At 33.7% G+C, this 26,175-nt stretch overlaps 1 protein-coding gene across 2 annotated transcripts in view; it reads left to right on the top strand.

Annotated features, from left to right (window-relative positions):
- The window catches only part of CSMD1 (CUB and Sushi multiple domains 1), a 1,103,023-nt gene that overhangs the window by 801,375 nt on the left and 275,473 nt on the right, over positions 1-26,175 (top strand). For both annotated transcript variants that reach the window (XM_042017326.1, XM_042017325.1), the window contains exons 11-12: positions 4,585-4,688; positions 11,767-11,879. In XM_042017326.1, the coding sequence (XP_041873260.1) occupies positions 4,585-4,688; positions 11,767-11,879 (217 nt within the window). The remainder of the gene's footprint in view (positions 1-4,584; positions 4,689-11,766; positions 11,880-26,175) is intronic.

Genomic DNA, 26,175 nt, shown 5'->3' with positions numbered 1-26,175 from the left:
TTTTGAAGTTGTTTGCTTGATCTGCTTGTAAACATAACAGATATCTTATGTAGAATTCTCATTGCTTCTTGCATCTTAAAACAAAATTCACTGCTCTTAATTTTACTTTCTATTTACTCTACTTAATGCATACATTTATAAGATATATAAAAAATAATAAAATAGGTCTTATTAGTAGATGTTTTAGAGATATAGCATTGCCATGTGCCCTATTGCTTCTTCCAGGCAGAATGTCCATACAGGCGTTTCCTACAACTCTGGTGCTGACTTTATCCACCACTTGCAATGGCAATTATGCCAGCAGAAATATAAACTATGGGAGTATCTAGGACAAAGGAAAATGTTTCAAATGAAAAAGTAATCATGACAAGAAATTCACTTGCAGAGTTTTCATATAGGTACTTCCTTAGGTGTCTCATATTTTTAAACTTATTTTTGTTTTCACAGTCTATCTAATAACAAGTAATCATTCTGAATTGCTTATAAGGGAATTTTGTCTCTTACCTTTCAGAAAGCAAATAGGATCATTCTTCTGTAAGAAAAATGTAACTGATCATCCAGAAATAAATATAATATGTTTGGAAGCAATTTTTGTGTTTCCAGTTTTTCTAAATGAAAATTAATTCTTGTCTTCATTTAATCCGTTCATATTAAGTATATATAAATGGTGATGATCAAATTAGTACTACTGGAATTTTTGATTGCAAAACAAAATTGAATCTGGATAAGCACCTCAGAGCTGCTTTTTTACTCCCTCAGTATATAAATCAATATTGTTTAACTACATATGTGATTTATTTTGGTATATTGGGATATTATTAAATCCTCATAAGTTTTTCCCATGCTGAATTCACGTCTATATCCATACAAAACTGTCTTGCATTCTTCCTCAAAAATAAGACAACAGACAAACCCCTGCCACCTGAAAAATCTTAAAAATTCTTCTGATGATTCAAAGCTTTATCTACAGAAAAACTAATTTTAATCAAATATATATGTGTAAATACTAGTCTTCCATAGTCATCAGAACTCACATATACTCATTAGAAACAGTAATTCTAAATGGAAGTTTTCTCCACCTTAAGACAGGTAATATGACTTGTGTCAGTCTCACTTCAGTGCTTGGTAAAATTTTGGAGAAGATTATTCTGGGAATTATTGAAAAACACTGAAAAATCTTGCAGGACAATGCAGTCATTGGTCACAGCCAGCAGTTCTTTATGAGGGGAAAGTCCTGCTTGACATACTTAAGTTCCTTTTACGATAGGATAACCCACCTAGTTGATCAAGAGAAGCCAGTTGATGTGATCTTTTTGGATTTCAGTAAATCTTGTGATACTGTCTCTCACAGGATCCCTCTGGACACAGTGTCCAGCACACAGCTGGATAAACACATCATGTGATGGGTGAGCAACTGGCTCATGGGTCGGGCACAAGGGGTGACAGTGGCTAGGGTGACATCAGACTGGGGACCTGTCACTAGTGGAGTTCCACAGGACTCCATTCTTAGCCCAGTTCTCTCCCATATGGTCATAAATGACATGGATGCAGGACTGGAAGGGATACTGAGCAGATTTGCAGACGATACAAAACTGGGAGGAGCTGTTGACTTCCTCAAAGTCACAGAGGCCCTGCAGAGAGTCCTCGACAAATTAAAGAATTGGGCAATCACCAACCATATGAAGTTCAACTTGCCATAGGAATGGCAGTTGCTGGATCCTTTGCCTGGGTTGGAGCAATCCTGATTGTATGTACAGATGAGAAACTGGAAACTGAGCTGTGGAAAGGGACCTGGGGGTCCTGGTCAATGGCAAGTTGAACATGAGTCAGCAGTGCCCTGGAGCCAGGAGGGTCAACCGTGTCCTGGGGGGCATCAGGCACAGCAGCACCAGCCAGGCAAGGGAGGAGATTGTCCCACTCTGCTCTGCACTGGGGCAGCCTCACCTCGAGTTCTGGGTAGTGTTTTGGGCACTGCAAAATAAAAAGGACATTGAGCTAGAGATGGAGAGCATCCAAAGGAGGGCAGCAAAGATGGTGAAGGGCCTTGAGGGGAAGCCATATGAGGAGGGGCTGAGGTCACTTGGGCTGTTCAGCCTGGAGGAGACTGAGGGGAGACCCCATTGCAGTTACAGCTTCCTTGTGAGGGGAAGAGGAGGGGCAGACACTGATCTCCTCTCTGTGGTGACCAGTGACAGGACCCGAGGGAATGGCCTGAAGCTGTATCAGGGGAGGTTTAGGTTGGATATTAGGAAAAGGGATATTAGGAAAAGGTTTTTCATGCAGAGGGTGGTTGGGGACTGGAACAGGCTCTCCAGGGAAGTAGTCACAGCACAAAGCCTGAAGGAGTTCAAGAAGCATTTGTGCAATGGTATCAGGCACACGGTGTGACTCTCAGGGCTCTCTTGTGCAGGGCCAGGAACTGGACTTAATGATCCTTGTGGGTTCTTTCCAACTCAGATTTTATGACAGAAAAGTGCCATTTTCTGTCCACTGACTGTGAAAAGAACAATGATTAGACTGGGTGCTTACTGTTTACATGGTAAAATTTAGTTTTTATGAGTCAGATTAAAGGAATTTAAGTTAGACCTCTTATCTCAAGCCATTTGATGGTTTTGCAAAAGATTTTATGTGTTAGCATAGAATAGCAATTAGCTGGAAACGAAGATAACACGATTTTGTTTAATAGTGTGTAATATGTCTTCACAATGTATCTCCCATAAAGGAATGTTTCTTGTGACATTTCCTATCTGCTTAGCCAGAAGCTTAAAACTTTCATTTATGGTTTGTATCCAATTACTTTTTTTCCCCCTAGCTTATTTTATTATTAAAGAGGTGAAAATTCATATTTTTTTTAATTGTAGTGTACAAGAATTTGTGAGTCTAACCAAATGTATTATTTGTAGTCTAACCAAATGTATTTTTTAAATAATACATTACCATATATTTTCACAAAATATTGTATCAGGTTTCCTTCTCCATATGAAATAATAGTTGCATTAAAAGTCTTACAGTTATTTTTCTTCCCTGGAACAGCTCTCCTTTTGTGCTTCTACATTTTTTCCCCTCATTTTAGCTTTATTAGTCTTTTTTTAGTAATGAAATTTTGCATGTTAACCACTGATATAATCTAGGAATACTAGAAGGTACATCAGGAGCAGATGAAAATGTATATTCTTTTATCTGCAGCATATTGCCTGAAATTCTTATGATTATTGAAACAATGGACAACCAAGGCATGAGACCCAGCCAGCAGGGCTTTAGGAAAGGCAGATCCAACCTGATCTCCTTTTAGGTGACCCACCTAGTGGATGAAGGAAAGGCTGTGGATTTTATCTGCCCGTTGGCTTTTCTTTGGGTTACAAGCAGAAGCAACACAGTACAATGTAAAAATCACCTATTCAAGTAGTGCAAGTTCCTCTCTAACGTTCATTGTACTAGGCTTTCCAATTCCAATACAGAAATGAGATGGGCTGGCTTTCTTTTTTAATACTGAGAAAATTTAAACAAGTAACTTAGCTTGGATGCTGCTTTTTACAGGGCTAAAATTTGAGTGAGATGAATTCTGCCTTGATGTTCACAATGTAATAAACTTAAGTGGATGGAAAACAGTTTTTTCATGTGTTGCTGCCAAAAAAGCAGCATAATAAGGCTTGTGCTGAAAGCTCAAATCTGACCCAAATGTTGTTTTTATCCACAAAATGGGAAAAAAAATTAACTGCATTACATGCAATGGCTGATGTTGTCTGAAAGCATACCCAGGAATATCTGTAAAAGTTAGTATAAAGATAAAATGAATAATTTTGTGGAAAATCACTGACTATCTGCACTTTCATGTCAAGTTGTTTGCAGAAAACTTTGTATCAAATTTAAAAAAAGGTACAATGTCTTGATATATGTATACATATATATCAGCTGCAACTACTCACCAATACTGAACTCTAAAATTGCTTGTTTTAGAAGTGTTCTTTTATACAAAGCTAAGTCCATTTTTATACTTTATCTTAAAAAATTGCAGTTTCATAAATACCTTTTGAAAGAATTCTGAGAGATAAATTTATAATTTTCTTGGAAATTCATGACTAGACATTGTGTGAAATTGCTGCTTAATGTTAGTATTTATGCAAGGAAATTTGTGCTTTTGAATTTCTGTGCATCGGCCTCCTCCATCTTTTTATGAATTGGTAGTTCATATGTGTTACCTTGTTATTGTAGAATTCAACAGATAAGAATGTTTTAATATACTTCCAGTGCTAGCTATACAGTTTTTATATAGCTAGTACAGTTATAAAAGAGAAAAAAGATTTCTCACTACAATAATGAACAATTATCACCAGTTAGTGGTGACTGGTATCTTTAATATATGATACCTCTAAAGCATTATGGCAGTGACTTTGCTCCTAAGTATTAGAAGACACTGAAGTTTCTACACTTCTGCCTTTCTAGGTATCTTTCAAGAATAAAAGTCTAACTGAAATAATTATTGCCTCATGACTTGATTTATGGTAGGCAAATAATTCAAGAACGGAGCCGGTTAGATAGCATGTGGGTATGTTTTGAAGTAACTGAGTTATTTAATTTTAATAGGTCATAAAGCTTGCTTTTGAAGAGTTTGAACTGGAAAGAGGCTATGATACTCTTACTGTTGGAGATGCTGGGAAAGTTGGTGATACCAGAACAGTGTTATATGTGTAAGTACGGAACTTCAAAAATTTTCCTTAAAATTTGCTATCATGTTGTTTCTTCCAGGTCAGGATATATCTACTTAAATTTGAAATTTTAATCTATGGAATTTGATAAAGAATGTAAGTGTAAAATTCAAGTACTGTTAAAGAAAATTGTTCATTACCAAGTTCATTCCAAATCCTTGGCAGCATCTTTATAGGCTTTAATATCAGGGACTAAAAACTGCAAATTGATTTCTTTAAAAGAAAAAAAAAAGCTTCATTTAAAAAACAAGAACTACCTGTATATATCTAATTGTATTCACAAACCATTAGGGGAATAAAAAATAAAAGTCTTGGATTTCAGCAAAGAGTGTAAAACAAATAAGGTACGGATTAATTCAAAGATTTGTGTATTTAAAATTGGATTTGTGTATAAAATTTTCATGAAAGGATATAGTCCACATTTCAGTAAATTTAAACACACTTTATGGGATACTATAATATAATGTAATATATTTAAAGTGTTAGAATTTAGATAAATTTGAAGGAAAATTCCAGACTAGATAGCTACTCCTAATATACAGCTCTTCAATACTGTCTGGACTAATTGAAAGAATCTGTACAGAATAGTTAATCTCATCTACCTTAACCATATCATTTTTGTTGCATATGCTCATTTTTTCTTACTACATAATGAGAGCTTGTGGTTAACAAGATGTTTTGGCTATACCTTTTAGTGGGTTATCACATGAATCCTGATCACCAAACACAAAACAAAATTACAGAATTGATAAATTATCAATGACTAAATCAGAGAAACTAGCAGCCTTTATGTCTTAATAACGTTACTTGACATTGCATAAAAATCTATTGGATAAAGACAGTATTGAACACATTTGATACAAAGAATCATTGTAATTTTATATTTTAAGGAAGTTTTAATCCATATAAATATTTGCCATGTTTCCGTAATCATAGCAAATGAGTGCTCTTAACACCCACACATTTTATTTTAAATTAATTAAAATATTTTGCAGGGACAAATCTGAGGACAATAATTTATATATGTATTGGTTTATGAATATATACATTTATTAATTGCTAATTTCTGAACCATGATATCAAAGTTCTTACAAAACCCCTAGATTAATTTGGCTTAAAAGTATGACAGAAAATTACTGAATTATTTGTTCAATGCTTGTGTTTCTTGGCTTTCATTACCAAGTAGCTGCTACTGAGTAAATTGAATTTTATATTCTGAGTATCTGAAAAAGAAAAAACAAAAATGAAAAAACTAACCAACCGAACAAAAAAACCCACAAACCACCAAACCTGTTTTGAGAGCTTATATATTATACTAACAAGAAAAATATGAACTGGGAATGGATTTCCACGTCTAAGTTTATTTTTTCTTGTATTTTTCAGACCAATTGTATAATGCAACAGTCCTTCTGGTGATGTTGATTTAACTACTCGTAACTATGACAAAAGGGTTTGCATTTTTTTATTTTAAATTGGGATACATTTTTGCTCATAGGGATCGCAAAACTCCTTAAGAGTCAAGTCTTTAAGTAGTAAATTTGCTATCCCAAACTGTTAATTCTGTTTGCTACACTGTGCATACTTCATATGTCAAAATTTGCCTTTTTAAAATTACGTGTCATATTCTTTTTTATACCTTTCCATTTGAAGCCATTTAGCCTGTGATTACTTATTCCACATTTATTTTCCATGACTGCACAAAAAATAAAATTTAAAAAAAATCTAAAATATTATTTGCTCATATTAATTGCTATTTTTTATCATCTTAAGAAGACAGCACCCCATAATAACATCACCTCACCTCCTATAACTTCTTTTCACTTTAATAATATTTTAAAGATCCCGTGGCAGACATCCACTTCTGAATACATCACTGGCATTTCTGGAACTAGTACAATGTTCTCACTAGAGACACACTTTACTTCTAACCATTTCTTCAGTATATTTTTTGACTAAAATAGAAACTGTTTTATCCCTATCACTCCACAGCCTTTCACTTAGGATTACAGTACAGTGATTGTGTTGTCCCTACTATCTTTATTGTAAATTGTATGCTTGATGAAAGAGAGGCCTATGCGAATAAATTTATCTGCCTTTTGGGTTGTAAAATTAGCATTACTCTGAAAATCATTTGAGAAACTAAATGATTAATAATTGAAATACACTGGAAATACAGGAAGGTCCAAAGATGAAACTATAGTCTCACAATAATTAATAATGAATCTGAATTTCTATTGCGACGGTGTTCTTGAAGTTATAAAAAACTGGATTTCATCATGCATTAAGAAATTGTTATATTTAAACAGCATCACAGATATGTGCCATTTCACTTACTTTTCAGAAGGGTCTTCCATAAATGCAAAGTAACATCCCTCATAAAATGCTAGGTCCACTTGTAGAGTACATTATCATGAGAAAGTTCATAACTAAATGTCAGAGTGATTTTCTTATCAAAATTTTTTATTACTTGGTTTTAGTAACATCTGTTACATTTAATGAGCTTTGAACAGCACCTTGCAGTTTCTTATTCATCCCAGGAGGGTAAAGGAGCTTACAGCAAAGACTTTTCTGGCTAGATTTAATTTCTAAATTTCTCACGATATCTTAAAAAAAAAAAAAAAAAAGGATTTCTTACACTCTTCAAGCATCTGTTGGCAGACTAAATGCCAGCATTTCTGCAGAAATTCTGCTGAATATCGCTGTAGAATCTCATGCATTTGATTCTAAAACTTTGTAGCTTTATGATTTAATTCGAACATAATATGTTAAAATATCTTTTTAAATTAAAATCTAATTCTAAGTATTTTAATCTTTCAGCTTGTCATAAAATTGTCATGTCTCAACATATAAGCCTCAGCTCTATGCAAAAGTTTCCAGTTCTCAGGTGCTAAACCCCTCAGGGTAGTAGCTACCTCTTTATTGGGTGCTTTTTTGTAAGTTTAAACATTGCAAACAAACATTATACTGTAAACAAACTCGAACTTAACAATGAGTTCAGTAGTGCCAGGATATTTATAAGCCAGTCATCCTGTGAACATTGGAACTGGCTAAAGGCAGGTCAGTAAATAGGGGACCTTTAAATACTTTATGGAAAGAAGATTGAGGGAGTTGAGATTCACGATATATAAATGATCTGTCCTAGCACAAGCTTTCCAGAATGTCCAGACTCTCATCCATTAGCAATTATCTGCATAACCTCAAAGCTGTAGCACTACAGCTCGAGGGGAGTAGGAAGGAATACTGATGTTTAAAAAGGAGAAAAAAAAAGCGTAGACTCTCCATCTCTATTTTTTAGGACAAAATTGGGAAAATAATTAGAAAAAGTATTTTAAGTTCATGAAAGATAGCACTGAGATCATACAAAACCCAATATACTTTGATTATTTCAAATCAATTTTACACATTTCTTTCACAGTCTAGTTGGTATATTGATTAAGGATCTGTTGGGTTTTAATTTATTAAATTATTTCATTTTAGTATTTATGGTAAACTTTAAAAAAAATCTAATCATCAACATCTTAATTAAGTAAAGGGGGATATTCCCATAAATTGTAAGATTTTTTAACAATTGCTTCATCTGTAATCCTTACTTGTTGGAAAATTTAGTAGTCTTCATGGATTATGTGCGCTGAGATGTTTATCTCTGGAAAACAGTAACACAACATACTTAATAGTAATCTAAATATGTTTAGGTTATAAGGTTTTGAAAGCAGTTATTTCTTATTTTTAACAGTTTGGCTAGAACCAGTGACTACCCTTTCAAAACAATTCATTAGTGATCAACATATGTGAAGTTTATCCGTCAGAATGTTTCCTGCAATGTCCTGTTTTCTGCTTTTAAATTCTTGTATATTAAACTAACTCATTGCTTTAGAAAGTCTGCTTTGCCTCCAAATGCTATGATTTATATTTTTCTTGCAGCACTTACATTAAAGCTTAATTTTTTAAGTTACTCCCTTAAACCATGAATCTTTTAACTTTTCCTGTACAGAAAACTGTTAGGTTTTTTTTCCTGGCATACAAAGAAGAAACTGTACATTAATGATTCAAACTGAATTGCTTATGTTATCTATTTCACTACACAGTAAAAGCATCCATGGTAGTAACATGCTTTTTAGTAAACCTTTATCCTTTTCTTCTATTCATGCAAAGCTTGGAAACTTACTGGGGGCTTGGAAAACAACCTACCCTTTCATAACTGGTAAAAACCAGTATTTCTGGTCCTGAAGGCCATTTTTAATAGCTTGGATCTGGCTTCTTGTGGCTAACTAAGCAGAGAGCACACTGTGCCAAAAAAAATTGCTTTATCTTACAGTTTCCTTTTCTGATCTGTGACCTGTTCAGAGTAGTGAGAAGCTTAGCTTAAGTTTGCCTCGACATTTTTAAATTCCTTCATGTGGAGGTGAACCTCCATTCATCTTGACATAAAACAAGGTTAGCATCAGCCAATCTGCCTGAATGGCTGGTCTGCAAGTCTCTGTTCTTGAACTTGCAGATGATCTGATCTTAAGATGAGAACAGACTGGGACAAACTCAGAGTCAGCAACAGTATGTGTTGGAAGACAGACCTACATTCCCTAAACATTTGTCTGCCCTATCTGCCATCCTAGTTGAAGGATGTTCTTCTATATATGGAGGTATTCTCAAGGAATAAAATAAAATAAAACAAAACCAACAACAATAACCCAACCAAACCAGCAAACAAAACAAAAAACCCAAACAAAACCAAAGCAAGCAAACAAACAAAACCAAACAAAAAGCCCCCAACAAAGAAAAAACCACCACCACCACAAAAAAAAACCACTCTGCTTTTTATTGATTTCTGCTTTTGGCTTTTTTCATTTTTTGGAGGGTCCTTTTCCTATACCCCTAGATATGAATCTGAGGAAGCAATTGTATTTTGGCTGGTTTATATCTACCATCTATGGATAGAGCACTGGCATTTTGAAGCGAGATGACTCTGCCTATTTGATGAGTTTACCTATTCATTTGCAGCTTTTTATTTGGTTTTTTTTCAAATTTATTTTTCTTATTTTTTTTTCCCAGCATGCTATAGAGACATTTATAAAGATTAAAAGTATTCCATCCTACTCATAAAGACTTAGAATTTCAGGGTTCATCTTATCTGTGTTCAGAAATTATCAGTGTAGGTCTCATACGTTAATCGGATTACTGAGTATAAAGAGACCCATTTAAACAGTTGTTACTCGTAATGCAGTAGGTTTACACATCTGAATAGCCACTGAGAAATTTTTGCAGGAAAAACACAAGTTTCCAGTTGTCTTTCAATGTAATCTTTACATTTCCTTTCTTCATATATGTATTTCTGCAGGCCTCCCCTAAACTACATTTTTTATGTTACCCATTGTCTGGGGAGGTATCTTCCTTTCCTAAACTACCTATATTATTCATTTAAATGAATGTCACAACTTTATTAACAATCATTATTTTATCAGCAAGAGAATATTCAGTATTCTGACTATACCTAGCATCTCCTTGAACCTGTACAGTTCCTAATTAGTTTGATAAGCTGCTCAGTTTTCATTAAACAGCTACGGTAAGCAGCTGCTTTATTTTCATTCTTACACAGGTCAGACTGAACACCCTAGCTACATATCACTGTTTCTTGATTTCCTTACTTATCCAAGCACTGTTTGTGTGCCCGCATATGCTGAGCTATAATGGATTTCATTTCTTTCCTCCTTTTCTGCATCTATAGTATCATAATAATCAACTACTTATTAACAGGTCATAACCAGAAATCTTATAGACCATATTAGAGCAAACTCAGCCATTGTAGCAGCAGTTCCAGGTGGAAGTTCAGTAGTAATTATTAAGACTATTTGCTCGTGTGGGTTTTGTGTTTTTTAATTTTATTTTCAATATATCAGAGTAAGAACCCAAATTATTGTAGACATGGGATATACAGTTTCTTGTTCGTAACCTCGATGGGAGACAGAGAGAATTCCTGTAACTTCTCTAATGGTTCCTCAGTTTTTACCTTGTTTCTGCTCAGCCTCTCCTTTTATTATGTTTTTGCATTTAAGTTGTAATAGTATAAACATCTGGTTTATTATATTTAAATAATGTTTATGGAATAATCCATACACTGTTTTCTTGAGAAATTCTGCTTCTGGGACATCCTATCTTGATTTGGCACATTATTAGTTTTACTTATGCCTATTTGTTTCATATCATCAAGGCTGAGGTTTGGAAGAAAGACAGAATTTTTTGGTTTGTATCTGATAACGGTTTAGCTAGTGAGATTCTACAGCTACTTTTTATGGGTGACTTTTCCCACTACTTTTTGTAAAACTGTATAGCTATCACCAGGATCTGTATGGTTGTTCAGGACTAGAACCTGATTATGCACCAGTTTTTCAGTGTTAAGAAGCAACCTTTTTATTAATGGTTCTTTTTGATGCACAACTTTTTGATACCAGAATTACAGATGTGTAAGTGATATTACTGAGAAGTGCTTAAGTTTTATGGTGGGATTCACCTGTTTGCCTTATATGTGTTGTATACTGAACTGTACTTACCCATATATAGCTATCACACATTACTGTGTGAGAAATTGTAGTTTCCCTGAAATCTGAGAGGTCATTGTGAGTTATTTGAATGGAGTAGATGTGATTGTAGTAAGTTCTGGACACATAGGCTGTAAGGCATGTAAAGCAATTTCCTTCACTTTTAGAAAGCCTTGCAGAATAGCAATACTCATCTAAACAGGTGAAAATTAATTAATAAATACATACAGTCACTCATCTTTTACAGCTTACTTAACTACTTAATGGAAGCTTTAGGTAGGAAGAGCTTTATGAGAAGTGTTTAATCATCGTTGAGTGCAGTCATTCAAAATATTTTTTTCTATTACTTCACATTGTTCTATTTCATATAGAATAGATAATTTTATCAAAAAACAGCTGATCAGAACAGTAGGATGTGAATAGCTTAAAAGGCTGTGTTTTGTGGTAGTGGTGGTAATAGTAGTAGTAGTAATAGTAGTAGTAGTAATTTATGCCTCTACAAATGACTTTGCCATTTATCCTACATACAGACTCACTGGATCTAGTGTTCCTGATCTTATTGTGAGCATGAGCAACCAGATGTGGCTTCACTTACAATCTGATGACAGCATTGGCTCACCAGGATTCAAAGCTGTTTATCAAGGTACGAGCTAAATTAACTGTTTTAAACTTATGCTGTAACTTACTTCATTATACCCCAACAAATTAATTTCAAATAGACATTTAGTCCTTTCAGAAACTTAAAGTTTCGATACTGTCTCTATTGTCAATTAATGGTTAATGAAGACATGGATTTGCAAATACCTACAAAATAACTAAAAATATTTGCAAGTAAAAATGAAGGTTATTGTTCTAATACTTTTTGCTGGGAGGTCAATAGAAGATACAAATTTCTATCATATTTGAGAGGTCTTAAATTTTACATTATGCTAACCTTTATCATATTGGGTACTATTTGAAAACTATTGTTAATATCCTCAGACTTTTTTGGGGTAGTTATAAAACTTGTTTTTGTGCCTCACTGAGAATCTTCACAGATCTAAGTCAACATTAGTATGTAATGAAAACAACAGAACAGATATATTGTATGTGATTGTGGAAATTAAGAGGATGTATAGAATTGTGGAAATTTAACTAAAAAAAATTATCTAAGTTACCCTAGCATCATTTGTGTTGCTTCTGTCTCAAAGTAATGAGAACCCTTGCAACATAAACATCTTTAATCTTTTTGACTGTGTGATGTTCAGTACCTTCTGAAGTTGATTAATTGTATTAAAAAATACCTGATATCTCTTAGTATGCATGCATGTATTGAATTTTTTCCATTTTAATAGGTTGTATAGACCTGCAGCTACAAAGAGGGCTTTTTTATTAACATATGGTATCATTTTCTGTTAATTTCCATGTTAATTAGTTCACCTTAAGGGTAAAGGAACACACTTGATACTATTTTCAATAGTTCCTTATGGGCACATATGATGAAAATGATTAGATAATAATCTTGTCAAAATTAGTTTTGTACAAAAGATGCTGCAAAACATTGAGACTATTCACTGTTCAGTAACTGAAAGTAACAATTAGAAGAGTGGGAGTGCTCCTTGAACATTTTCCATAAACTGAAGAACCCCGTCTAAGTGTTTCATTTCACTTCTAGTTACCTTACTGTTTCAATACCAAAACAGGCAAAATAATGAGTGAAAAGTTATGGAGATGTTAACCTCAAGTTTAGCAAGCTATACTGTTATTGCACTAAGGACGTTAAGGCTTGCCTGAGCAGGTTTTTAGAAGAAGGGTCTGTGGCTGATGATGTATTGTGAACACTGAAAGGAACATGAAGGAGAAATTCTCCCCATTAGTCAGCCAGAAAACATGGTGTTACTTGTCCACACCAATATTTTTCTATTAGTGGTCTCCCCATTGAAGCAGTTGTAATGATTGCAATGATTAGGGTTATACTTTCATCATTATTTTTCCCTAGCACCATATTTCTTTAGGACTCAGTCAAACTCACTATTGGTTATTCCCACTCAGGGTACTAATTGGAGCATGCTAATTAGATCAACTGTTGTACATTCATAGTTTAAGTTTCTATGTGCATATATTGCTGGATAATATTTGAGTGTTTTAATTATTATTATCTACTTCTTTTATGAACCATGTTTTGATTTTCTTTAATGTGAACTGAAATCAACAAAATAAGGAAGAAGAGGAGAAAGAAGGGGTGATTCTCATGAGGATGGCTGTCACTTCTCATGAGAATCCTCCGTAGTAACACTACTGAGATTTGCAGGTCCCTGGCCGTGAGAATAACCATATGAGAACAAGAAAAATCACGGAGGCTCTTGAAACACTATCACAATTGCCTAACTGTGATGTTACAGAGCTTTGAATTAAAAAGCAGATGCAGGCCTGTAGCCCTTCTATGGCTAAGACATTAAGGAATCTTAAGACATTGTGCCATGCATTAAGCCTGCCTAGCTTAAGTATGTTTTATTGCACCAGTACAGTCACATACTCTTTATCTAAATTAATCTTACTCCTTCTCGTCCCTTCTTTCATGATTTCATCTTTTGTACTTGTGTCATTTCTAGGGCGTTTCTTTAGACAACATATTCTCTTTACAAAATCCATTTGTGAAATACATAAAGTGGAAATAGTGTTTATATAGTGGAGAGAGAGTGTTGGCACAAGTTATGTATCTGATATTTTACACAGTTTCCTCAAACGAGAATTATGAACTTTACCTTCCTGTACCTCTATGAAAAAGTTCAAAAATTTAAATTATATATATATATCAGATGATTTATTTTTCTGCTCTAATTTCTTTCTGGTAATGTAAATTAATCTGTTTTCATTTCTGTATTTGTCTAATGAAGATATTTTATTTATGGAGTTCAGCCTCTTACTTCTGGGGACTTTCTGAAAACTCCTGAATTATACACTGTGCATTTTGCAGCAGCAGTAGCATCTCTTTTATGAAGTATATTGTTATCATTTGACAGTTGGATTTTGGCTTTCAATCTTGTTTTCCAATCAGTTGTGAGTTGTTCTGTTTTTTTGGGGTTTTTTTTGTTGTTGTTTTGCAAGTTTATTTCACAATCCTAAAGTGTGAAATGTTTACAAGTTCAAAAGTATAGTAAACATTTTAAGATAAAGGTGAATTATAACTTCTTTCTCTCTTTCATTTCAACATTCTCATTAGTTTTATTAGAATTTTCTCATCTTTTGTTGTTGACTTTTATCCATCTGCACTCTCAATACATTTCCTGCTTTAGGGTAAGTGTGCATCTTAAACCTCTATCCTGTCACAAGATGCCTCAATAAATCTTCCCCTTGTTTAGCAGTCAAAGAACCTGTCTAAAAATAGAATCTCATTTTAATTGTGAGAAGGTTAATAGATTTTGACATGTAACCTCAAGGACACTGTCTTTGCAATTGCACTTAGCTAAAAAGAAGGCAAACTGCAGGCTTTGATGGTTCATACATGTTCTGTAGAGACAAAGTAAAGGGCATCCCTATTTGAATCTTTTTTCCCAGAAACTCGTGAGTTTTGCTCAGGATTAGAACACGATTCCTCACCCTCTTGGGCAATATTTTACAACTCACCGACTGAATCTTGACTTTGTATCTGAGTAAAATATTTTTTATGTTTCTGTTTAAATAGTATCACAGTCTATAGAAAATTGTTACTTTAACTGAACTTCATCTCACTTTAATTATTAAGAGAATGATTTAAATGATGCAATTCACCTATCTTACATTATTAGCCTGTCCACCTAAAAATAGCATGAAATGATGCCTGTAAATGAACTGATATGCATAACAGATTTTGTGTATGGATAGTAAATTTAATCCTATTTATGATTTGCCTAAGGGATTAGGAGAGGGGCAGTTCTTCCCAAGTTCTGCCTCTTCTTTTGCTCACCATCAGAAACATGATAAGAAACATGTCAGAAAGCTGTAGGGTTCTCTATATTCTCACTATTCAAAATTTTGTAATCTGCCCTATTAATCAGATTTCTCAGACTCCAAAAGTTGGATCAACAAGAAAGATTTCAGACATAGGTCCTGTAGAGATAGTTCCTGGAGAGTTTTGAATACAGAGGAATAGCACTGTACCTGTATCACTGTATGCAATGGAAGGTGACTTATGGAAAACACAGATGGTAAAACAAGTGTTGTCAGTTTGTCAGCTCCAGGAAACTGATAAACAGCTACCGTGTTAGAAAATGCAAGACGTGTCTTGATATTTTTCTGTCAGTCATACTCAGTGTCATGCATTATAAAGGCAAAAATAATTTAGGCATTACCTATATGTAAGTACATTATTAATAAGTAAAATGCAAGACACTACAGGCAACCTTAACTTTGATGATAAACAATGTTATAACCACATTATTATTGCTAAAATAGAATGCTGTTAACCCATACTAAAAAAAAAAAAATAAAAAAGCTGAAGAATGATCTGAACCTACCATTATTTTTTTCAAAAAAACCCTTCTTTATAGACTGTATTTGAAAGTCCTTAATTTTCTGTTATAGATCCCAGATATTGTAACAGAATGGTTTACTACATTTCAAAAAGAATCCTCTGAAAGCATCTTTTCTGTGAAAAGGACAGAAATGTAAATTGTTCTGTCCTTGAAGAATAAGAATTATTATAACACTACACCTAAGTGTATCAAAGGATCTATTCTGAAATCCTCTCCAGTTATTATCTATGCCAATTTTCCTTACTGAAGCCAAGATGACCAGGTTTCACTCCACAGGTCTTCATAAATTAAACAAAATCACATTATGTATTTCAGAGCTGATACTTCACGATAAAACCCACTAACATTTCTCAGTGTGCATACACCACTATAAAGTGATGCTTTAAAAATAAAATTTTCAACAAAAGAAGTGAAAAGGAAACATTTAGAGAAAAAAAACCACAGTATTTAGGCTGTTGTTAAGACAGCTTTCAGACCACTTTGAGGTCATAGGATGGTCTGGTAACACCAACAAACTATGTTGATATGATAAGACTATACTTTTACAAGCATGCTTTTTTTGCAGTTTGACACTGGTCATGGGCTAAAGCAAGGAGTTTTTTACACACAATAGCTAAAGAATTTGTAATTAAAGTATTTATTTATTCATGCACTTATTTTTCAAGTTAGTTTTCTTCTTGAGCTGCATTTCTATTTTGTTTTGACCACAAGTGAAGACCACTCATGCCCAAACTTGTCCAGCACATCTGATCTGATGTAGTATTTAGGCAGCTTTGAATCAACAGGAAGATTTGGTGTATGCCGCTTCTTAATATCGATTCAAGCATGCATTTACCTGTTAAGTGGATAAGTTAGGCACAGTCGTTGCCATGCATATCCAGGTCAGGATAATGCAACGTGTTACTATGACAGTAGGCCTTGTAGAAGTATCAGTGATGTTAGGTTGCAATTGCAGCCAAAAAAACGATTTACAAGGTGAATAATGTGTCTGAGTTTGGCTTATTCCACTCATTTTATGGATGTGTCGCATCTAAAAATAGGTGCTTTATGGCTCTCAGGATCCAAGGTGGATTGTGCAGCCAGCTGATCATGCAGCCAGCTGATCATTAGGCTGCTTCCATGCTTGTGGTCCTATTGGCTGTACCGCACAACGTAAAAGCATATGACAGGCAGCTTGAAGTTTTAGGTGTGAATGTTTTATAATTTTATTATGCTTGAGATTTTTCTTCCATTCAACCCTGTAAACCTGTCAGTCTGATAAAAATATTTAATCTTTTGACTTCCATAATTCTTGATAACCAGTATAACAACATCTGGTTTATAGCCTGTTTAGAGCTAATTTTTTATTCCTGCCTTTACATGGTTATATAAAGTAATTAAGTTATTTCCCTAGCCTATCCTTTAGTTCATAACAGTGTTATAAAATAAATCTGGTGACTCAGTGATATAATTCTAGCATTTTGTGTAATTTGAAGTTATTAAGAATTCTTGGAGACATCAGGAAGTATATCAGCTCCTGCAAGCAGCTGAAAATGTCAGGCTTACAACCTTTATTTGTATTGATGCTCAACTGAGCAGTTAAGCTTTAAGCTCTTCATTATGATTGTTTGGAAAGAGCTTCTTCTTTCCTATTGAGACAAGTAGAAAAATACTTTCAAAAACATATTTCAGTTGCTCAGATAAATGTCAGTTGTCTTTTTGCATACAGCTACAGGACTTAGTAAACCTTAAATCAGTGCAGTTTTTTACAAAAACATAACTACCTTATAAATGTTATTACACTACTAATATTGATATAAAATTCTGTTAGTGCTTGGAGGTTTAACAAAACCTGTGCTGAAAGAAATAAATGGAGTTAAGCCTTTCTAGCACTCTCACAATTTGACAAGCACACAGGGAAATCGTTATATACAGTGTAAAGCTTGGAAAGAAAACAGACATAAGTCATTCAGTGAAAACTTTGAGTTTCCTTTGCTTTAAGCTTTTCCCTCTTTCATGTATTTCATGTATATTAAGATTTTTTTGTGTATTATGTTCATATGTATTCAGAATATTATTCAAGTGTGTGCTTGAATAAAACATTTCATGTTTTATGTGAATATTTTTATTTATTAAAGCTACTTGGTTCTGTAGAGTTCCATCCTAATATTGTATCAATTAATCTGTTTGTAGTGCTATACAGGGCAGGTTAGTTTTTTGAATGGGCAATTGAAATTTCTGCCACAATGTATTATCAGTCATTTTCAGAAGCTTTCCTATATTTTTGTCTGACCTTTTTAGAGTACATTGTTCAGATAAGCCTAGAGCAGGAATTTCTCAGTTTCAGCATCCTTGAATTTTCTTTCAAGAAATAAGTAGTACCACTAGTAGGTTACTAATAGAGTGAAAAGAGGCACACTAAGTTACTGAAAATTAATGCAGCAGTTTCAAAGAAATTTTTAAAAGTGGAGAATGTCTTTGCCTAAGTTACGTATAATGTTTGGGGTGGCAGACAGAACCCACTTTTCATCTAGAAAATACACATGAGGTTGAGAAACATAATATAATGGTGATATGCTTTAACTTTTTGAGTGTCTTGCATATTTATATATTATCAGGCCATAGTTGATAAGACCAAATTTCCTTCTGTGCCACAGTCCTTTATTAAACAATCGCAAACAGAGGCTTAGTGAAGACAATAAAAGGGAGTAAGTGTGCAACACCCCGTAACTCTTCTTCTCCCTCCTAAATCAACAAAATAACAAAACCAAAATGACCAGATTAAGTACAATTTTTTTAAGCAAGTGATTTGTTTTCCTTTTTAATTTTTGTATTAATTGTGTAACTCTCCTCCTAATGTCCTATTTTAATGAGAGCACTTTTCAGATGTTGATATAATTATGCTCATATGCTCCACAGAAACACAATCAATGTCTGGTACTCATCTCAATCAGCTTAGAGATTAGCATATATTTGTTCAGTTATGCTGTTTAGCAATGTATTAGCCACTTGTGCTATACCTTTAATGCAATGCATTCTATTGTGCCAATCACAGACATTGTCAGTATGCTGGATAAGAACGTGCATGTTAGAAATAGTGTGGTTTACAGACCAGGCATCAGTGTACATTTTTAGTTTTCTGATTGCATCAAGGAATATCTTTATTAATGTGTCCATTACTTAAACTTCAGAATTTGCAAAGTAAAAAAACCCAAAACTCTTAGAACTTCCCACATTTACAATTTGATTAGGTACAGCCAGTATACAGCAGGTGTATTCTTTCTTAGTTATATGACATGACTGGAGCTGGGAAGCTGCTGTCTCCCTTCCCCTCCAGACTGCAGCTGTGTCTGAATGATGACACAAACATGCATTCATATCTTTTCAGCGATTGATTTAACAGGTTAAGTTTAAACCCTTTCTTTGCCTCTCTTCATGAAATTATTAAACATTGAAACAGTAACATGTTGTCTCTGAATAAGAGAGAATTATTATGTTTTAACTCTGCCAGTGAAGATCATTCTGCTAGTCAAACTTATTTGGAAAGTAGTTTCATATCATAATTAAACATATTCCGTGTAGAAAATAGCTAAATATTTTTATTGATTTAATTTTTTATACCTTTTTATCCATGTTCATTGTTCAGTATGTTTGACCTTAACATAAATGTTATTTCCAGATTACTATTAAAATTTTAATTAAGATTTACCATGGCTTTTAAAAAACATTATTAACAATTGATGCTTTATCTCTAAGGCTAGTAATAAATTGTAAAAATAAAACTGGCATTTTAAAATAAGATTCTAGTAACATATATGTGAGAATTAAGTGTAAGTAATTGATCTTTTGAGAAGTTTTTATGTTTATTTTTTACTTTTGACAGGTCTTTTTTTGTACTTTTTTCTTTCTGCGGAAAACAATCAAGAAATGGAACTGAACAGTTTTATCTAAATGTTTGAAACATAAATCCTAGTCTTTGCCTCTTAGCAGATAGAGCTCGGTTTGAAATTTTGGTACAACTTAATAATTTTAGATAAACAGAAATAAGTTTTTAAGAGTTAAAATTTTCTCCAATTCTTTTAATATAGAAAACACCGCGGTGTACACACCATGAACTTAGCTGTCCACTGACAGCTACCTAAGAATAAAGTGCTTTCACTCTTTAGGACAAAATAATTTTATTTTAATAATTTGCTTTATTTAATTCATAAAGTGGTGGCATACTCAGAATTTCCTGAGATTGTTTGGAATTCTTAAGCATTCATTTGTAAAGTTTCTCTAAATGAAGGTCAGACAAAAAGATGCATCATAGCTAGACAGCAACAGAGAAAAAGTTACGGGGTTTTTTTCTATTGAATAAGAATACTTCTTATTAAATATTTTATTTTTATGCCAGTTTTCTCTATTTTTTTGCTACAAGGTTCAAACCATGAGAACTATATTGCTCGTTAGTCTTGAAGCCCTTGAATGCATGACATTCACTCTGTGGTTTTAAAAATCAAACACTTGATTTTAAATGAGCAATAAATCAGCTGTTCGTGTTGTCTCACCAGTGGTGACACTTACTTTAAGCTTTATTTCCTTGCCTATGTTACTTTAAGTAGCAAACCTTTTTCCAACAGTAATGAAAGGATTGATTAAATGATATAATAACTGACACATATTGGACTGAATTGATAGAGTCATAGAAACATTTAGGTTGAAAATGACACTTAAGATCGAGTCCAATTGTTAACCTAACACTTCCAAGTCCAAAAATTCCAATATGGATTTTTTTTAAGTATTATCTAGCAAAGAAATGTGTGAATGATCTGTGAGAAGCGATGCTATCCCTGAAGTCAAGAAACTTTAAAGATAGCATTGTTTTAATAATCTTGATAAATATTTAATTTGCTTCTCTAAGGCAAAATGCAATATTATTCTAATTTTTTCTTAAAGCAAATATTTGTCTGGAACCTAAAAGAAAAATAATTTTTGAGTCAGACTTTGACTCTCACAGGATTTTCTGTGTAGGTATATGCATGATGTCAGCATACTAATAGTTCTTTTTGCGATACAGCACTGGGTAACTTGATAAAACAATACTAAATGCATATTCTTATTGCAAGCTGAAGAAAAAGGTAAAGTGACCCTAAGACACTGTACACAAAATCCTGCTTCCAGTTAAAACTTTTTAGTAGCCATTTAAAAAATACATATATATGCATTTATAGATCTATAAAGTGTATTTCACATATTAATATAATTTCAAGGAAACTGAATAATCTCTCACCTCAAAATTTACCCAAAATTTTTCATATTGTGATTTTCTTGTATGCGTATTAGAATATATTGCATACCACAAAATTAATTCAGTATGTTTTGCATAAACTTTTAAAATACTATATCTTATATTTAGTGTTATTATACATAAAGACCATGTTCTGATTTTTAAGATATACCCAGCTATAAAAGCTGGTGTTCTTTTGATGAAAACCAGTGATAAAACCCTGGAAATAGGAGTTACATTTATTTTTTGAAAATGTCTGTTACATCTGCAAGCAGATACTCATAAATGTTAAAATTAACAGGGTGCAATAAATTCGAAGTACAGATTTAGGTGAGTAATCTACCTTAAATCCCTACGTAAGCTCTCTCCTTCAGTGACATTTTGACCCTCCATAACTGCAACTTAATCTTCTTTGAAAAAAGAATACAAATCCTCAGAGGAGGATTAAATAGCAGTGATCTGAGGACAATGGTACACCTGAGCGAGTACTTTTGCATGTCCTTCAGTGTGGCTTTAATGTCCTTAGTTGTCTTCTTTTCCTAGTTAGGGAGAAGTGTGCGTGTGTACATTTGTGTTGTGGTTAAGCCCAGCAGGGGCAGGGAAGAGGAGAGATTCTCCACATTTCCTTTGAGTGGCCAGACGTGGTGGGACAGTCTTCCTATGGCCAATATGCAAGCCCCTATGGGTTAGGGGAGAGGGAACAGGGATGCTCTTCGTAGGCAGACCAGGATATACACAGGTGTCTGCCCAGTGCTTTATCATCAGAGCGCCGGTGTATGGCATCAGTGTGCTCCATACAAACCTGCACTGGATTTCATCCAAATCCTTGGAGTCCTGATTATTGTCCAAGCCACTGTAGATCACCTCCACCACTGCTAATTTCTATTATAGTGTGTAAATTTGTTTAATAAAATGGATGTTTTAGAAATGCTGTACTGGAATTCTGCACAACCCACTTCATGATATTTTTATTTAGTAGATGCTTTTTAGCTGTTACTGAGATTTTTAAAAGATCTGGAATTTCTTGTTCATATGCATTTTTTCATCTTTTTAAGCTAGGCTAGATTCTTATTATCATCTCATTAAAGTAAATTGCAGTTTTTAGGATTTTGGTGCCTGTTGATATGCTTTTATTTTAGTAACTAAAACCATGAAAAGACAAAAGATGGTCAGGTCTGGGTCATTAAACAGTTTCTGCATCATTTATGCCTTCATTATAGAATTTACTGAATTTCTTAAGTGTCACTGTTGATTACTAAATCACATGATTTTAAATGGAAATATTTGAATTTGGTAGTTAGTCGTAAAGAAAGATCTGTGGGAAATATTGAGCAACAGTTGAAGATTTTAATTCTGACACGCAGATGTCTATTAGCGAGATCCTCTGTAAAGAACATTTATTTCACTAAAGAGTTCTTCAAAGTTTTTCAGTACTTTTTATCTTTCCCAAGTCCTTTCAAAAGCTGTATGATTTATCCATTCAGCTCATAAACAGACATAAATTTCACACTTTGACTGAAATTGATGTGACATGCTAACACCTCCACTTGTTGCGAAGTCAGCATATCCTCCAGAGCAGCCTTTGTATATTGCTCTCTCATTTTATTAGCAATCTTGATTAAAGGGGGTTATTGTTATTCAGATGAAATAATGGCTTATTTTTATGTTGCTGTGAAATTTGAGAAAACAATACTTCCTACTCTAAAACATTATCAAGAGCAAATTTCAGACTTTGTGCATTTGATTTCTTTGTTGTATATATGGTAGCATATAAAAATGAAATCCATTCAGACTGTCTATTATATGTGAGAATTACTGAATTAGGTTAACAAAAAGCTACAACAATATCTTACTTGGTATTGTGTGTGCTTGCACACTCTGTTTGCATCTAAACACTTCTGAAAATTCAATTCTAATCATGAAGAACTAAGAGCATTTACTAGAAAATGGATCTTCTAAAATATGGAGTCGGTGTTCTCAGAAAATAGCTTATATAACATTGTACAGTGGAGGTTTCTAAGTGCAAAAAGTAATGAACTACATTAAATGGGTATATGTGCAGATGAAGCTGAGTACAATGTGCTGACTGTCAGTGAAAAACAGTTTGCTCAACTGCCTTGTACCTTCACCTGTCCTCTGACCTTTCCAGGCCAGCATAGCCATGGCCAGACCTCTCTTCTCTAGGACATCATGCACCCTTTATGGAATGATTTTAAAAGAGCATTTTCTTTACAATTCACTTGCAGGCTTGGCATCAGTAGTATTTCCAAAGGGTCTTTATTTTTCCTTTCAGTGTCCAAAGAATAGCTTGGTACTTGAGGAACTTTTAGAAAGCAGTGTAGTATGTACTTTAAAACAAAACCATCACAAGTAGAACAACAAAGAAAGCAGTGAATGTTTTGTAGATATTCTAACAGTATCAGATGTAATACAAAAAATAAATGGAGCGTGAGTCCTTCTAAATACATGTGTAAACTGTTCTCAGTCTGTATCTCTAGGTACGCGTGTTGATGTGTTTTTCCACTCTTTTTAAAGAAGAAAAAAGTTAGGACCATTTCTCTCAGGTCGTGAGAAACTGGGTTTGTTTCAAAGCTAGAGAGTGGTATTGGCATGTGTGCACTTGCATGGCCTTCCTTGCAGAACTGACTTTAAATATCTTAAAAAATATATATAAAAACAGAAGATGCAAACCTTTTGGATATTTCCTACGATCTACAGTACTCACCATATTTCTATCTATCTGTCTTTGATAATTCCAGGGTCCTAACAATTGTTTCCACTTCTAGTTTTCTAATGTTTGTATGACCTCTGAAACAGTGAAATGTTTTTGTACAGTCACCTTTATAAAGAACATGATAAAAAACCTTGTGTCTGTTAATTCTTCTATTGTGTTGTATTAGCATGCTGTAGAACAGGTTACTGAGTTTTGGTGAGTATAATTTCTCAAGCTTATTCAGTTTGCAACTGAACTTTGCTGGACTATGTCTCCAAATGTTATCATATTGAGTTTGGTTCAAAATGTCATCAGCTGCTTGGAACCATGACCAGAGGTTCCTCCCGTGCTATTTTGGTAAAAATAATATGCAGAGAAAAGAGAGGGAATTTTAACAGATTTTAGCAAGAATTGGATGTCAAAAAACCCATTCAATTCTTATTTTTTTCTTAATTTCCACTCATTCAAATAATTTAATTTTTTAATTTCCACTCACAATATACTCAAGAAAAGTGGGTGCAACCTACTTATTGGGATTGTCTTTTATTCTGCCAAGATTGAAAGTATATAAAGTAATCTGACTATACCTCATCTGTTTGCTTCTCTACAGTATAGACTTTTGGATGTGCTTTCACCAGAACACGTACCTGATAGGACCAACATAAATATAAATTTACATTTTTTCCCCTTTGTGCTATTTGGAAAAAAAAAAACCAAACAAACACCGAAACAGCAAACCAAAACAACACTGTACTTTTCAAACACTTATTAATTTTTTTTTTTTAGATGAACAGACTTTAATTGTATCCTGGTGACTCTATGAAAGTCATAGCTAAGCTTTATTATATAGTAAAAGACACAGGATTTCCATGTAGCAGTTTGCTGGGATTTTAGGTATGTGCAGTTAACCTCTACAGACAAACAATATTCAGAGAGAGACTTTTTTTCACCAAAACAACCAACACAGTTAATTCCCCATCATAACACAACCTGTCCTCCTTCCTTTTTTCTTCTGGGTGTGAAAATTGAAAACCAAGATGTTGAATGGAATTTTCAGACGAAGAAGTCTGTCTATCTATGCAGTCAAATAGATAATGCTCATGAAGACATGGCTCTGTGAAATTTCAGTTTTTCAATTGCTCTCACTGAAAAAAGCAAATAAATTTTGTTTGTTTGTTTGCTTTCTTGTCTGTATACTATGCCTACAAAATATTTACATGTACATATAGGTATGTACTGTTTCGGTATATTTATATGGAATAGCTTCCAGACTGAATCTTAAGCTGTGAGACTTCCTTTACTTCTCTGCAGAGTAGTTTTGTGTTAGGTTATGTTTCTCAGAAAGTGTGTTTTAATAGGGAAGAAGAAACTCCTGTTGTTAAGCCCTGGCCATGTCGGCATCTTTGGAAAGAGAAGGAAAGTTTTTCTTCCTTAATCCCACCCCAGAACTCTCGGTTGACCAAGGGGACAGGAGCCAACAAGGATGGAGGCACAGCAAAAAAATTGAAACATACAAGATATAGATAAGAACAACAGGAACTTCTTTTTAGATGGAAAGAGTGCCCATGAAATAAAGCCTCAAAGTTAATCAAAGAGAGAAACTTTGAGACCTCGGGGAAATTGTGCATTGCCAAAAAAGGTTAAAAGTTGCTGGACTGAGTCCAGTGCTGGAGGGCAGGATTTGTCCTGCAAGGGCAGAATATAGGAGCATAAGGCCTAAAGATGTTTTCTCTTTTTCTTTTTTTTTTTCCTTCAGAAGAATATTTTTGGAGCAATACTTCATCTTTCTTGCTTCTTTACTGGAATATAATAAAGTACAATTATTTGGATGTCCACACTGTATTAATATTGGTACGTTTGGTTGCTTCCAAAGCTAACATTTTTCATTTGAGCAATTACTGTTTCTACAACCTTCATTAGAAATGTACTGAGTTAAAGCTCCAGCAAATCCATACATGATTTCAATCTTTCATTTTGTTTTATGAAACTGTACTTATCACTCTTGGTCTTTAGGGAGGAGGCACACTCGCTATAAGGTGCAGAAGTGGATATTCAGGGAAAATAAGGTCCTCCCATCTAACATTAATTTTGTTTTACAAATAATAAAATAGGCTCAAGATTTTGGTGAGGGTTTATTTTAAGAGTATGAGAAAAAGCAGTGCTTATGTGGGTACATAAGTTTGAGAAGAAATGCACACTTATGTCATGTTAAAGCATCTTCAAAATAGTATGGCAGTATTGTTTACCTATTTGTCTGTAATATTTGTGTAACAAACTGTTAGGATAGGGCTAAAAAAAGAGTATAGATTAAGCTAATTGAAGCAGTTCTATTGTCTGATGATAATTCTTTATTACTATTTATGCTTCAAAATACTATAAATATCTAATTACAATCCATTTAATGTGTGCTAAATTAATTTTCTATGATGCCAATTCTTAATTAGGATGCCATGTGTCACTAATTTAAATGGTTGAAAGAAGCCCA

Source organism: Corvus kubaryi, unplaced genomic scaffold, assembly GCF_017639235.1.
Source record: "Corvus kubaryi isolate FWS band 111438036 unplaced genomic scaffold, C.kubaryi_AGA036_p1.0 split3-73, whole genome shotgun sequence".
NCBI lineage: Eukaryota > Metazoa > Chordata > Aves > Passeriformes > Corvidae > Corvus > Corvus kubaryi.
This window is presented reverse-complemented; position numbering and strand designations above follow the sequence as displayed.